Genomic DNA, 13741 nt, shown 5'->3' with positions numbered 1-13741 from the left:
TTCCCATGGGGGGATTCACGGTGCGAATGACACTGCGTCAGCTTGTTCATTTATCTTTAGTATTTTCTTCAACTTTAACTTTTAGGACCATGTATGAGGTTGTGGCAAGCTAAATACACAACACGACGCGTCCGACGTCTCGGAAAAATAGTAAGGATTATATAGGGAAAAAAAACAGTGTCAGGTAAAGTCCGTTTTGAAGGTGTTAGTGGTTGGGGATTTTGAAAAGCATCAGACATCAGGCAGATACAATCCTTTCTGCGTGTTCTGGTGCAGAAAGAGTTTTCAGTTTATACATTGGGGTGACCAGTAGATACCATTTTACAACCATAGCCCCAAACGACATTTACAGAGCCCAAAGAAGGATTAGGGTCAATTTCAAAGCCATTTTTCCGTATGAAGCGCCAACTTTATATGAAAATGTGTTCAATAAACATCAAAGGACTGAGGTTGAACTTTCTGATAAGGGACATTTCATTTCATTTTCATTTTCATTTCATTTTTTCATTTTCATTACTTTATTGTCCCATCGCTGGGAAATTCGGGTCGCTTCCTCCCAGGGGAAAGCTAGCAGCAACGGAGTCGCGCTACCCAGGTGTCTGCGTGTTTAGGTGTATTCAGCCACCTGCACTTATGGCAGAATGACCAAGGTCGTTTACGTGCCATTGTGATGACACGGGGGTGGGACATGGCTTCCGTCTCTGTGTCTGCACATAAAGTTGACCCGTGTCCGTCCCGGCCCGAATTCGAACCTGCGACCTTTCGATCACAAGTCCAGTGCTCTACCAACTGAGCTACAGGGCCCTAGTCATTGTCACTTCAACGTTCCCTTCACTAAAGTGGCTAAGATGCCTGGATAAAGAGGTAAACGCGCAAGGACAGATCGGTCCCGTACAGATAGTTCGCAGGATTGGTTGAATACTCATGAATTACATTTTAAAAGCCAATCCGGCACAGCGCGTTTCAAAAACGCGCCAGTCGCTCGGCTTGGCGTGCGTTTTTGCTTAGGATATTTCCGAACACTGTACTCTCGTGGAAAGTGTGCATGGGGTGGCGCAGTGCATGGTACGTATATTCTCAATGCGCCCTTTGACGCACTGATGGGCATTCCAATGGGACATTTTGAGATGTTATGCGCCAATGGCGGAAGGCTCACTAGTAAATGAAACCCTGCACACACACACACATACACACACACACACACACACACACACAGACACACACACACACACATATTGATTTGATTTATGCATTAGCACACACAGACATCAAACCACGTCTGGGCTCTCAATTTATGTTAAAATATTTTGTCAAGACTTGACCGACAGACAGACAGACAGAAAAACAGACTGATAGAGAGAGAGACAGAGCCAGAGATTTAGACACACACAGACAGACAGTTGATAGAGACAGAGGCAGGCAGACGGATAGACAGTCAGACCGACCGACAGATTAACAGACAGACAGAGCCAATAGTGACCAAAATAAGACAGATAAACATAAATACATACCTTCTGTTTCCCCAGAGACCTTGCCCGTGAAAAGGACGTAAACCAATACCAGCAAACTCAGCATGATATGACCTAAAAAAAAACAGATGCACATATAGATTAATAAATAATCAAAGTGATACATTAGCACCAATATCCATGACATTTTTGCAGACTCTGTATGCTCTCTCTCTCTCTCTCTCTCTCTCTCTCTCTCTCTCTCTCTCTCTCTCTCTCTCTTCTCTTCTCTCGCTCTCTCTCTCCTCTCTCGCTCTCTCTCTCTCTCTCTCTCTCTCTCTCTCTCTCTCTCTCTCTCTCTCTCTCCTCTCTCTCTCTCTCGCTCTCTATCTCTCTCTCTCTATCTCTCTCTCTCTCTCTCTCTCTCTCTCTCTCTCTCTCTCTCTCTCTCTCTCACCGCTTCGGCCAACTCATACTCTTCACTCAGCTCTTTTCACCCCAGCAGATTGTGTGTATTCTTTGTTGTTTTCTCTATTTCTTCGATGTAAAAATGTAAGTAGGTCGTTAGCTAAACGTGAGTAAGACTTTTATACCGCAGAATATCTCAATCGTTTTGCTGAAGAAAGTAGTCCTCGAGTTAACGATAAATATGCAGATGATCTCTATAAAGTGTTCAATTGTACTCTAAGATCAAAGACAATGACCAATGACAGGTGAGATCGAGACTCGATTGTGATGGATTATCCATATGGTAACCATAGTCATAGATTATCCAGAATAATCACCTCCTCAGCTAACGGAGACAAAGAGGCAGGTCATGGGATAAATATATGTTGCCTGTTCACAGCGCGAAAAAGTATCCATTTTCGAACTTTACTGAATAACTTTGAAATTACGTCACCAGCGACGATTACGTCACTACAAGATAGGTATACCTTTGACGTAATAACTTTGGAATTCGCACCTGTAAATTTGTTTTGATTGCAATCAAAACAAAAGTAGATCTAAGCTTGAATGTACATTTTATCTTTGAAATATTTGCTTTGTGATTCGTAACTGAAATAACCATGGTATTGTGTTGCTTAGTAGTTGATGCATGAATTGGCATCTCGCAGAATTACACGCCCCTGAGGAAGGCCCGGCAACAGGTCGAAAATTTGGGCTGCCACTTGACATTCTTTGCCGGTTTGGCTTTTTTTCCCCTTGATTTTGTTATATGACTAAGTGCCAAAAGGTGCTCACAGAACAGAAGACGACTTTGTTTTACAATAAAAATGTTTCTAAAAACGTGTGTCTGATGAAAATTGGTGTGTGTGTGGATGAATGTGCGAAGAGATAGTGGACATAATTTCGTGTGTCTGACTTGAACGGTTTTGAAGTTATCTTTGTTTAAAGTCAAAAATAACGCCAAAACCGGCCATCTGAAAACGGACATCGTGATACCTCGTGTTTTGAATATGCCACAGAAAAATAACAAGAAGCACAAATGAATTGCATTTAGTTTGATTGAATGCCTGAAACATCGCTTTACAGACGAGACCAAACGTCAAATCTAAATCTCGAGAGAATTTTTTTTTTTCGATAACCGAATTTTAAGGTGTCGCACGCAAGATGTGTCGTCATCACGGCATACATTTTTCAATCGCAGATATTTACTAAATTTCTTTTTCAAAAATTCTGGAATTGATGTCGACACGTCAAGCGGTAACGGTGTATCAAACTGCTGTCTTTCAAGTAATCCAGCAAAGACTGCAGAACTTTTGAACAGCATTTTTGAAAACGATTTGAAAATTTCGTCATATCTTGCGTGCGACAAAATGTTCGGTAATTAACGGTTATTTTCTTTTAAAAACAAAATTTACATGTACAAAGATCTACTTCATCTACGGAACCACGTGACACATTCTGTGTTCAAAATTTGTGAAGAAATCACGAACCACGAATGCGCTATCAAGTGTTGAAATTATGTCGTCAACATCTTTTCAGATCTTGCGTGCGACACCATCTTGCGTTCAACATAAAATGTCACTACCTTATCGAGTTTAATGGGTAAAACTAACTATTTGTTGTCTTAGTTTAATCTTCTTAATTAAAAGCGTAATAAAACCGAACTTCCAAGATGAATTTTAATTGAGATTAGCGAAAGAGCGGGCACGCAATTCGACCTTAAAGTAAAAGAATGATAACACGAGCGTTTGTCGTGTTGTCTTGCGTGCAACACATTGTCCAAAAAGAAAAATGTATATTTTTCTCAGACGTTTTTTAAGTTGAAACCTTGAAACTTCACACACATTTGGGGTTTAATCGCCCCCATGCATGGTAAAAGTCTTGTTGACCCTTGTCAGATTTCAAGGTCACGGCTGGGTCACATGTGGTTCAGAAAACGGATGAAACATATTTTTTCAGAGATTTTTGAAGCTAGAACCTTCAAACTTCAAACAACGCTTTTGCTTAATGATTGTTCAACATGGAGAATTCAAGGTTGATCCTTGAGAAATGTGAAGGTCATAGCAGGGTCTCGTGTGGGTAAAAATGAGATTGTTCGGACACTGCATGTAGCATGGAACGACAAAACATAAGTCATGTCATATTTCAGATATCAATACATTTACAAATGGACAACACCAGCAAACATGAACCAAGTCTGGTCGACCTTAGTCAAATGTCAAGGTCAAAGTGGCGTTATGGTTTGGGTAAAAAAAAAAGGAAATTGTATTGAACTTCAATTTATATAAAACCAAAGTCTGGTTGATCTGTTTTAAGATTTAAGGTCAAATGTGTTATTTAATGTCAAATCAAATAGAAATTTGTTGATGCTTAAATCTTTGAAACTTCCAACAGGTTTGAGGTTTGACAACTTCTGGACTTTGAAATCTGGTATGGTTGATCCTGGTAATATTAATTGGTCAAAACATCAAGATCAACAATTATAAAATAAGCACTTTCACCAATGTCAAGTGAGCAATAGCAGCAAACGTGAGTCTTATATAGATTATCACTTTTTGTGTGACCTCAACTTGACCCCTCTGAATGCTCTCAATCATGGAAATTGACCACACTTTGATTATAACCAAACAACATCAAAACTTTGGAATGTGTGAAGTTTCAAAGGTGTTGCTTAAAAGGCGTTCGTGAAAATGACAATTGTATGTGTCTGACTTCAATGCGACCCCGCTGCGACCTTGACGTTTGATTTTATCAACCAGACTTTCATCATGTGTGAATGACTTCAAACACTATAAAACTAGTTGAAGAAATTGACAATTTTTCAAAGTTTAAGCCAGATGGCACTGCTGTGACCTTGAAATTTGACAAACATTAACCAGGCGGTCACCTTTTTTAGAAAATATCCTTAAAGGATCTTTAACCTTACTGTGACCTTGGAATTTGATGAGGTTTAATTTAACTTGCGTAGTGTGCCAAGTTTCAAGGCCCTAGCTTCAAAAACATATGAGAAAACCTCATTGAAAAATGTATATGTTTGACCTCAACGCGACCCTGCTGTGACCTTGACTTTTTCAACCAGACTTTAATCGTGTGTGAACATTATACACTAGAACTGTGTGTATTTTCAAAGCTCGTGCTATAAACGCGCTGAATAAATTGAAAATATTCCACATTTGGACCAGATGTGACCCCGCTGTGACCTTGAACTTTGACAAAGATTAACCAGCAGGTCACTTTTAATGAGGTTTTATAAAAATGCTGAAAGTATGTAAAGTCTAACTGATCTAGTATTAAAACATGTAAGACGTGACAACGACAATTTTCCAGTTTGCAAAGGAAATTTAACCTCGCTGTGACCTTGAAATTCAATGTTGTTTAATGTGGTGTGCACCATACCTGGAGGTCATTATACTTTGGTTGTGTGCCAAGTTTCAAAGCCCTAGCTTTAAAAACGTGCGAGATAACCTTAATGCTATGACTCAGTGCCGTTTTGAATGATATAACGAACAAAATTATCGTTATTTGTAAAATCATTTGGGTAAATTTATCTTTTCTTTTCGTAATTGGGTTCCAGCATCTGTTGTCTTAACAAAAATCACAATATCAGTCGTGTTTGTCAACTTTTATTTTTTAGCCCCTTTGTCCGCTTTTCGTGCGCACCTTTTGGCACTTAGTCATATAGAGGGTGGGCCATAAAAAGTGTCCACATTTAATTTGTTAATATTTTTCCTGTAAAGTGATATTTTCTTTTCTGTTTCAGATAGAATTTGAGACAAGCATCTTAGAATATTTTTAAAGCCTGAATGGATCGCATTCCAGTACAGGAAAGGACCAAAATCGTTGAACTTTACTTTGCTACCAATTCTGTGGTTCTCGCCCAGCGCGCTTTTCGGAGAGAGTTCCCTGGCACACACTGTCCATGTGCGAGAACTGTGAAGCGCCTCGTGGATAAATTCAGGAACACTGGTAGTCTCGCAGATAACAATAAACTAAGGACATAGTGGTCGACCATTTTCTGCTAGAAGTCCACCTAACATTGAAGCAGTAAGGGACCGTTTGCAGGAATCCCCACGAAAATCAACAAGGCGGCTGTCACAGGAAGTCGGTATCTCGAGGACATCTGTACGAAGGATCATACACAAAGACTTAGGATTGTTTCCGTACAAAATACAAATTCTCCAACAACAAACTGATGCAAACAAAAGAGAAAGGTTAGAATTCAGTCAAAGCATTTCTGAAAGAATTGAAAACAACCCAGGAGTTCTCGACCTCATTTTCTTCAGCGATGAAGCCCATTTTCATTTGAGTGGACATGTCAACAAACAAAACATGAGATTTTGGGCACCTAATCATCCCCATGAACACATCCATCCACCACTGAGCCGCGAAAAAGTAACAGTGTGGTGCACAATTGGCAAAGGAGGGGTTGTTGGACAGTGTGTGCCAGGGAACTCTCTCCGAAAAGCGCGCTGGGCGAGAACCACAGAATTGGTAGCAAAGTAAAGTTCAACGATTTTGGTCCTTTCCTGTACTGGAATGCGATTCATTCAGGCTTTAAAAGAATTCTAAGATGCTTGTCTCAAATTCTATCTGAAACAGAAAAGAAAATATCACTTTACAGGAAAAATATTAACAAATTAAATGTGGACACTTTTTATGGCCCACCCTGTATATAGCCAGAGGCTCGTGAGTCCCTAGATATTCATCCGCTGGGTCTTGACTGAAATACAAGCCATATAAAAAACCACTCGTGTTGTAACCTCTATATATATATATATAACACAATAAAAAGTTCAACACCAAGCCAGAATTTTTTTCTTTTTTTTTCTTTGACTCTAATATTATTTGACTGTATTATTATTAAGCAGGTAGTACGTTCATAATGTGCACATTGTTTGCTTGTGTTGTTCTTCGCGGATTCTTGCATTTATCACGCCCCAGGTAGTTTTACCAAATTCTTTAATGTAAAGTGAAGGTAAAAGACTGAAACATATGTAAACAAAGGAAACCATAAGAAAAAATACAAATTAATATGAAAAGAATCAAAACACAAAATCGCGACCTCTAAACCACCGCAGTCGCGACCGAGCAACCAACGCTTGGTAGAAAATGGGGTACACAAAAAAATCAAATTATTCAAACACACAACGCGCAAAGCCTGGCAAATCGTCTCGCATGCGATACGCATGCTTTTTCACTGTGTGACGCGTTCGGCTGTTCTATCAGCTCAATGGCTGGCTGTTGCTCCGTGTGAATTCGTCCCACCGCCAAGTCGTTTTTGTGGTTTATTTCGCATTTAGGTCCCAGGTAACATTATGAAGTTTTAATACGATCAATCGGACCTATTGCGCAGTTTCCCAGCAACAAGCTGTTAAGTCGAGACAGACAGACAGACACACACACACACACACACACACACACACACACACACACACACACACACACACATACACACACACACAATTAAAGTCTGCTGAGCCCAAGTACTAGCGTACTCGGGGATAACAAAAGGTCTGTACACTACAACAGCGTGTGGGGCGATCGAGGTCACTGAGCCTTTGTAATAATCGGCAATGCGATCGTGACGTCACAGCCACTGGTTTTCTAAGCGGCGGCCATCTTGGTAAGCAGGATATTGCGTGCTTCGGCTGCTACTAGTGCTAGTACCGGTTCAGTTAGCGTTTAAGAAGTTCTTCGGCTGTCATCATGGCTCCTGGAGCGTCTTGTTGTGTTGTTAACTGCACAAACGCGAGTCACAACTGGAAAGGACAAAAGAAAAACGAAAGTCTGCGCTTTTTTCGAATTCCTAAGGTGAAAACTCGCGAGGGGGAGCATGTCAAGGCTGTGACAGAGCGAAGAAGGAGAGCATGGGTTGCAGCAATCCGACGCACGGATATCACTTTCGAGCACTCATCGGATGGCCTTCGTGTTTGCTCTCGTCATTTTCACAAAGGTAAGTTTATTTTATTATAATGTGGAACCAATATATCGCTGACAATGTCATATGTTAGCAACTTGAATGTGAAGCTATCTGACACTGTCAGTGTCACTGCTAACCTAACTCGGTCATAGATTGACTTGTCTATGCATATGAGTACAGTTGACACTAAATCATGATTTGCAAAACTCATGTGAGTAGACTGAGTTTAATGTGGATGTTCAGTCACATTGATTTTATGTTCATACATCATAGTAATGTCATTTTATTGAACTTTTTTTAATGTTGGAATTTTCTTTCATATAGAATTTTGGTATGACCGATACCTTTCCTTATAATAAAAGTGCCAATCCATCATGATTGCAGGTGAGCCAGCGTACGAGATGGCAGAAACTGGCCCAGACCGGGCCCCATCATTGCACCTGGGACATGAGGAAATCAAGCAGACCAACCTTGGCCGACATGAGCGACAAAAAGGGAGATCTTTGCGGAAACATGCGTCGCTGCAGCAGAATGAAGTTGACGGATCTTCAACAACTCTGCAAGATTCCGACTGTCTGTCTGATGGCGTTGAGGAAGAGTTGTTACATGAACAGTCTGTGCAGGTAGACTTTACTTCTGAACCAATTACTGCACTGAATGATGAAGTTAATTGTCTCAGAGAAGAAAATCAATCCTTGAAGGAATTGCTTGATGCAAAGCAAATGAACCAGAAGGCATTTGAGGGCAATGATGACATGGTGAAGTACTACACAGGTCTCCCGAGCTTTGCAATGCTAACAGTTCTTCTTGGCATTGTTCAGCCTCATCTCCCACAGGGCAATAGGAGAGTGCTTTCACCGTTCAAGATGCTGCTCATAACTTTGATGAGGTTGCGTCTAAATCTCCCTGTCCAGCACATTGCATACATGTTTGGATTGCATCGTTCCACTGTGACAAACACTTTTGTGGAAACCATGAATGTTCTGTATGAACGCTTAGTGGGACTTATTCACTGGCCAGATAGGCAGTCTATGCATGACAGCATGCCACATGAGTTCATTGAGGCCTTTGGAAGAAATGTTGCTGTGATCATTGACTGCTTTGAGATTTTTATTGAAAAACCTTCAAATTGTAGGGCTCGCTCAGAGACATGGTCAAATTATAAACACAACCACACCATGAAATATCTCATAGGCATAACACCACAGGGGGTTATTTCATTTCTGTCGAAGGGGTGGGGAGGGAAGGCAAGTGATAAGATGATAACAAAAAATAGTGGATTTCTGAATCATCTGTTACCAGGAGACAAAGTGCTAGCAGATCGCGGCTTTGATATAGAGGAAATTGTAGGTCTTGCATGTGCAGAGGTGAAAATCCCTGCATTTACTAGGGAAAAGTGTCAGATGCATTCCCAGGACATTGAGCAGACAAGGAAAATTGCACATTTAAGGATCCATGTTGAACGTTTAATTGGCAATGTTGTAATGAAATATACCATTCTGAGTAGTACTATCCCCATCAATCTAATACTGCCTTGTGAAGGCGAGGATGTAACATTCCTTGACAAAATAGTGGTTGTTTGCTGTGCCTTGACCAACATATGTGTCCAAGTGTGGTGTGATTGTGTTTGACTCTGAAGATGTGTGTGTATAGCATTCTGGAATCATCCCATTGTATCATAATTGTGTTTACAACTTTCTTGTTGTGCTCTGACTTGTATGTGCAGTGACATGGTGATTTGTTCTGTTATTTTCAGAGTTTAAATGGCTTACATTAAGTAACAGTCACACCAACAAACACTAAAACAGGCACATACGTATGAACAGCTCAAGTCATGTGTATGGGACAGAAGAAAGATTTATTTTGTGTCACATTATCATTATAACATACACATGCATGTACATTCTATGAGTCTAGTACTAGTAGACAGCTGCACATTCTTTTTCCAATGTTGTACTTTTCTGTGCATGTGCTCACAGTACAAAAATAAAAAATAAAAACAGAACACATTTGTTTATGAAGTCAACCAAATATTTGTAATGTGTGTGTGTGTGTGTGTGTGAATTCAGATTTGGCACACAAATGAAACAACAAGTAAGTGTGCAAGACTTGCACAGTTAGGCAAATACATACTTCAAAATATGCAGTCACTCAGTCTTATAACCTCAAACAGCATGACACTGACAGAAAAACCCCAGACAGCTACACTAAGCTAAAGTGACATGTCAAGGCAAGCCGGTGTAACACGAGAAAATTACTCCCACGAGATTTTTACTCCGGAGTAAAAAAGTCGTACGAAAATTGTACTCCCTTCACGAAAAACTTACTCCCCAATAACACGAGAAAATTACTCCCCACGACAGGTGTGTTCCGAGTCACATTTCGGTAGAAAATGTTACTCCCCTGACAAATAAATAACGAATAAATTATTCCACCCAAACACGAGCAATTTACTGCCCACGCCAGGTATACGCAACTTTTACTCCCTTGTCCCCTGTTAGTCTTGGTGGTGGAAGGGGTGGAGGGAGGGTAGCGCGACATTTGTTTGCGCGAGATCACGTATTGGCATTATCCCTTCGCCCGCATCTCATTTTCGCGTACGAGATGTTTACTGGAAGTAAAAAAAATTGGGGAGTCCAAATTTCGTGGAGGGAGTAATTTTTCGTGCCTTGAGGAGTTCTTTTCTCGTACGAAAGGTGTACTCGGAGTAAGAATTTCGTACAAAATTTTTACTCCGGAGTAAATATTTCGTGGAGTAAGAATTTCGTGTTACACCGGACAAAACCAAGCATCATCTTTCCCTGGCAAATGATCAAGTCCAACACATGCCGTGTGGTACCACTGAACTTTGCAATTTTCACTGTCACAAGCAACCATGTCACCACTTTCAGGCTTGCGACACAAACACCACACACTGACTTTTCTCCTGGGCTTGCCCTTGGAACAAATAACTCTTTTGGTTCTTTTCGGGGGAGGATTGCTTTTCTGAGGACTGAGTGGCATTCTTTCAGAAGTTCTGGTTAGATGCTGTGTCTGTGAATCTGGAGTGACAATCACAGATGTTGAAGCTGTGTGAATGTTTGTGAAGTGTTTTACAACCATCTCTGGCAGGACAACTCTTTGAAAAAATGCCTTGGCTTTTTCCTCTGCGCGCTGCAAAAAGGCAGCGTCTGGCTCCACCCTCACAACCACAAAATCTACTGTGGTCCACACAACAAAGTCACAGTAATCAGCCTTGGTTGCAAGAAGCTGACACTGAACCTGGGCGTAATAGGGATGGCCAGGTTTCAGTACAAATTCCCCATCACTTTGCGAGGAAGCGGAAGTCTGGCAGTGCTGCTTACCAAGATGGCCGACGCATCACGCGTGCATGGGAACACCTACGTCATCGCGCATTGCCGATACGTCAATATCTCCCGTGGGGCACAGACGGACGTTTCTCGCCCAGTTAACGCTCGGTTTGAAAGGAACTATCGTCTTTATTCTTGTTTTCTTGTGTCACGTTTCACATCCAGGAGCGCCTCTTTCTGCAGGAGGCAAAACACATGTGAATGGGGAGAGTGGAAGGGGGTGGGGGTGGAGGAGAACGGGACTAAAGGCGTTGCACGCTCCACCAAACACCCGCAAAACAGTAGTGAGGGGGGATCTATGGCTGACTGTCTGTCTGTCTGTCTGTCTTTTTCTCTGACACTATCCATGTCTGTCTGTCTGTCTGTTTTTCTAACTCTGCCCATGTCTGTCGGTCTGTCTGTCTGTCGATATATATATGTCTCTTTCTCTGACTGTATGTCTATCTGTCTGTTTGTCCGTTCGTCTCTCTGTCTCTCCTTCCGTCTCCCTCACACACACACACACACACACACACACACACACACATACACACACACACACACACACACACATAATAAACGTACTCACCCCCCCCCACCCACACACACACCTGCGCACAAGCACACACACACGCACACACACACACACACATACACACACACACACACACACACACATAATAAACGTACTCACCCCCCCCCACCCACACACACACACACCTGCGCACAAGCACACACATACACACGCACACACACACACACACACACATACCTAAAGTGTGGATGGTTACCTAAGAGGCGGCACTGGGTGTAGTGCCTTTCTAGTGCACTTGCACTACAACAGCACTGGGTGCAGTACTCGCTCCGGCATCGAAAAATTTTGCACTAAAAAATGCACAAAATTTGACCTATTTCGTCGCCTATAGAGGACGGAAAGAATGTCATTTTGAACATTGTTATGACATTCTTTCCGTCAAAAAAGTCAATTTAACGGTGTTAAATGAAGCGAGCATCCACACAATTAGGTTGCCATCCAGAGTTTAGGTTGCCATCCACGTGTGGATGGTTGCCTTATGGTGATTTAGGCAACCAAACCTGTGGAAACATGGGTACACACACACACACACACACACACACACACACACACACACACACACACAATCTCTCTCTTTCTCTTTCGCAGTTACCCCCCCATCTCCCCCTATCCCCAACCCATCATTCACGCCTCCAAGCCCCTATCCCGACACACATGTAGCGGGGTGAGTGGAGTGTTGAATACTAAACAAGTCGCGTAAGGCGAAATTACTACATTTAGTCAAGCTGTGGAACTCACAGAATGAAACTGAACGCACTGCATTTTTTCGCAATGACCGTAGTCCGCCGCTAGTGCAAAAGGCAGAGAAAGTGACGAGCCTGTTTAGCGCGGTAGCGGTTGCGCTGTGCTGCATAGCACGCTTTACTGTACCTCTCTCCGTTTGAACTTTCTGAGCGTGTTTTTAATCCAAACATATCATATCTATATGTTTTTGGAATCAGGAATCGACAAGGAATACGATGAAATTGTTATTAAAACGATTTCGGAAATTTAATTTTAATCATAATTTTTATATTTTTAATTTTCAGAGCTTGTTTTTAATCCGAATATTACATATTTATATGTTTTTGGAATCAGAACATGATGAAAACTAAATTAAAAGTAATTTTGGATCGTTTTATAAAAAAAAAAAATTTTAATTACAATTTTCAGATTTTTAATGACCAAAGTCATTAATTAATTTTTAAGCCTCCATGCTGAAATGCAATACTGAAGTCCGGCCTTCGTCGAAGATTGCTTGGCCAAAATTTCAATCAATTTGATTGAAAAATGAGGGTGTGACAGTGCCGCCTCAACTTTTACAAAAAGCCGGATATGACGTCATAAAAGACATATATCGAAAAAATGAAAAAATTATCTGGGGATATCATACCCAGGAACTCTCATGTAAAATTTCATAAAGATCGGTCCAGTAGTTTAGTCTGAATCGCTCTACACACACACACGCACAGACACACACATGCACACACACACACAGACCACACACACACACACAAACACACACACACACACACACACACACACACACACACACACACACACACATACACCACGACCCTCGTCTCGATTCCCCCTCTATGTTAAAACATTTAGTCAAAACTTGACTAAATGTAAAAAGGAGGAGTGCGGATGAACACTCGCAATGTTTACCCCAATTGTTTGGCCATGGCCTATAGCCAGCTACCCACTGCCAGACGAGAAAAGACAGGCGTTGTCTGCTCTATGATTACCTCGGCTTTCAGGTCGGGAACGTAATTATTTTCAAGCCCCCGGTTTTGTGGTGCAACACATCACGCCCTTCGTGAATGACACTGTGACAGGTTTGTTGGAGATGTCTATGAAAGCTTATACATGTTTAATCAAACAAATACAAATTGCGTCGTACTTTAGCTGAAGGACACGATCCGTCTTTAAAAAGCTATGCTATGCTTACTTAATGTTTCTGTCCCCATTCTTTTCTTTCTTTATTTGGTGTTTAACGTCGTTTTCAACCACGAAGGTT

The 13741-nt window shown here is 41.4% G+C and overlaps 2 protein-coding genes across 2 annotated transcripts in view; one reads left to right on the top strand and one right to left on the bottom strand.

Moving 5' to 3' along the window:
• Positions 1 to 13741, bottom strand: part of LOC138947168 (uncharacterized) — a 256793-nt gene that overhangs the window by 61086 nt on the left and 181966 nt on the right. The gene's annotated exons all lie outside the window — the stretch shown is intronic.
• Positions 7399 to 9837, top strand: LOC138947180 (uncharacterized). Its single transcript, XM_070318618.1, has one exon. The coding sequence runs from the start codon at positions 8190 to 8192 to the stop codon at positions 9444 to 9446; it is 1257 nt and encodes a 418-aa protein (XP_070174719.1). The 5' UTR covers positions 7399 to 8189; the 3' UTR covers positions 9447 to 9837.

This window comes from Littorina saxatilis, linkage group LG14 (genome assembly GCF_037325665.1).
Source record: "Littorina saxatilis isolate snail1 linkage group LG14, US_GU_Lsax_2.0, whole genome shotgun sequence".
Lineage (NCBI taxonomy): Eukaryota > Metazoa > Mollusca > Gastropoda > Littorinimorpha > Littorinidae > Littorina > Littorina saxatilis.
The sequence above is the reverse complement of the archived record's forward strand: the minus strand, read 5'-3'. Positions and strand labels throughout refer to the sequence as shown.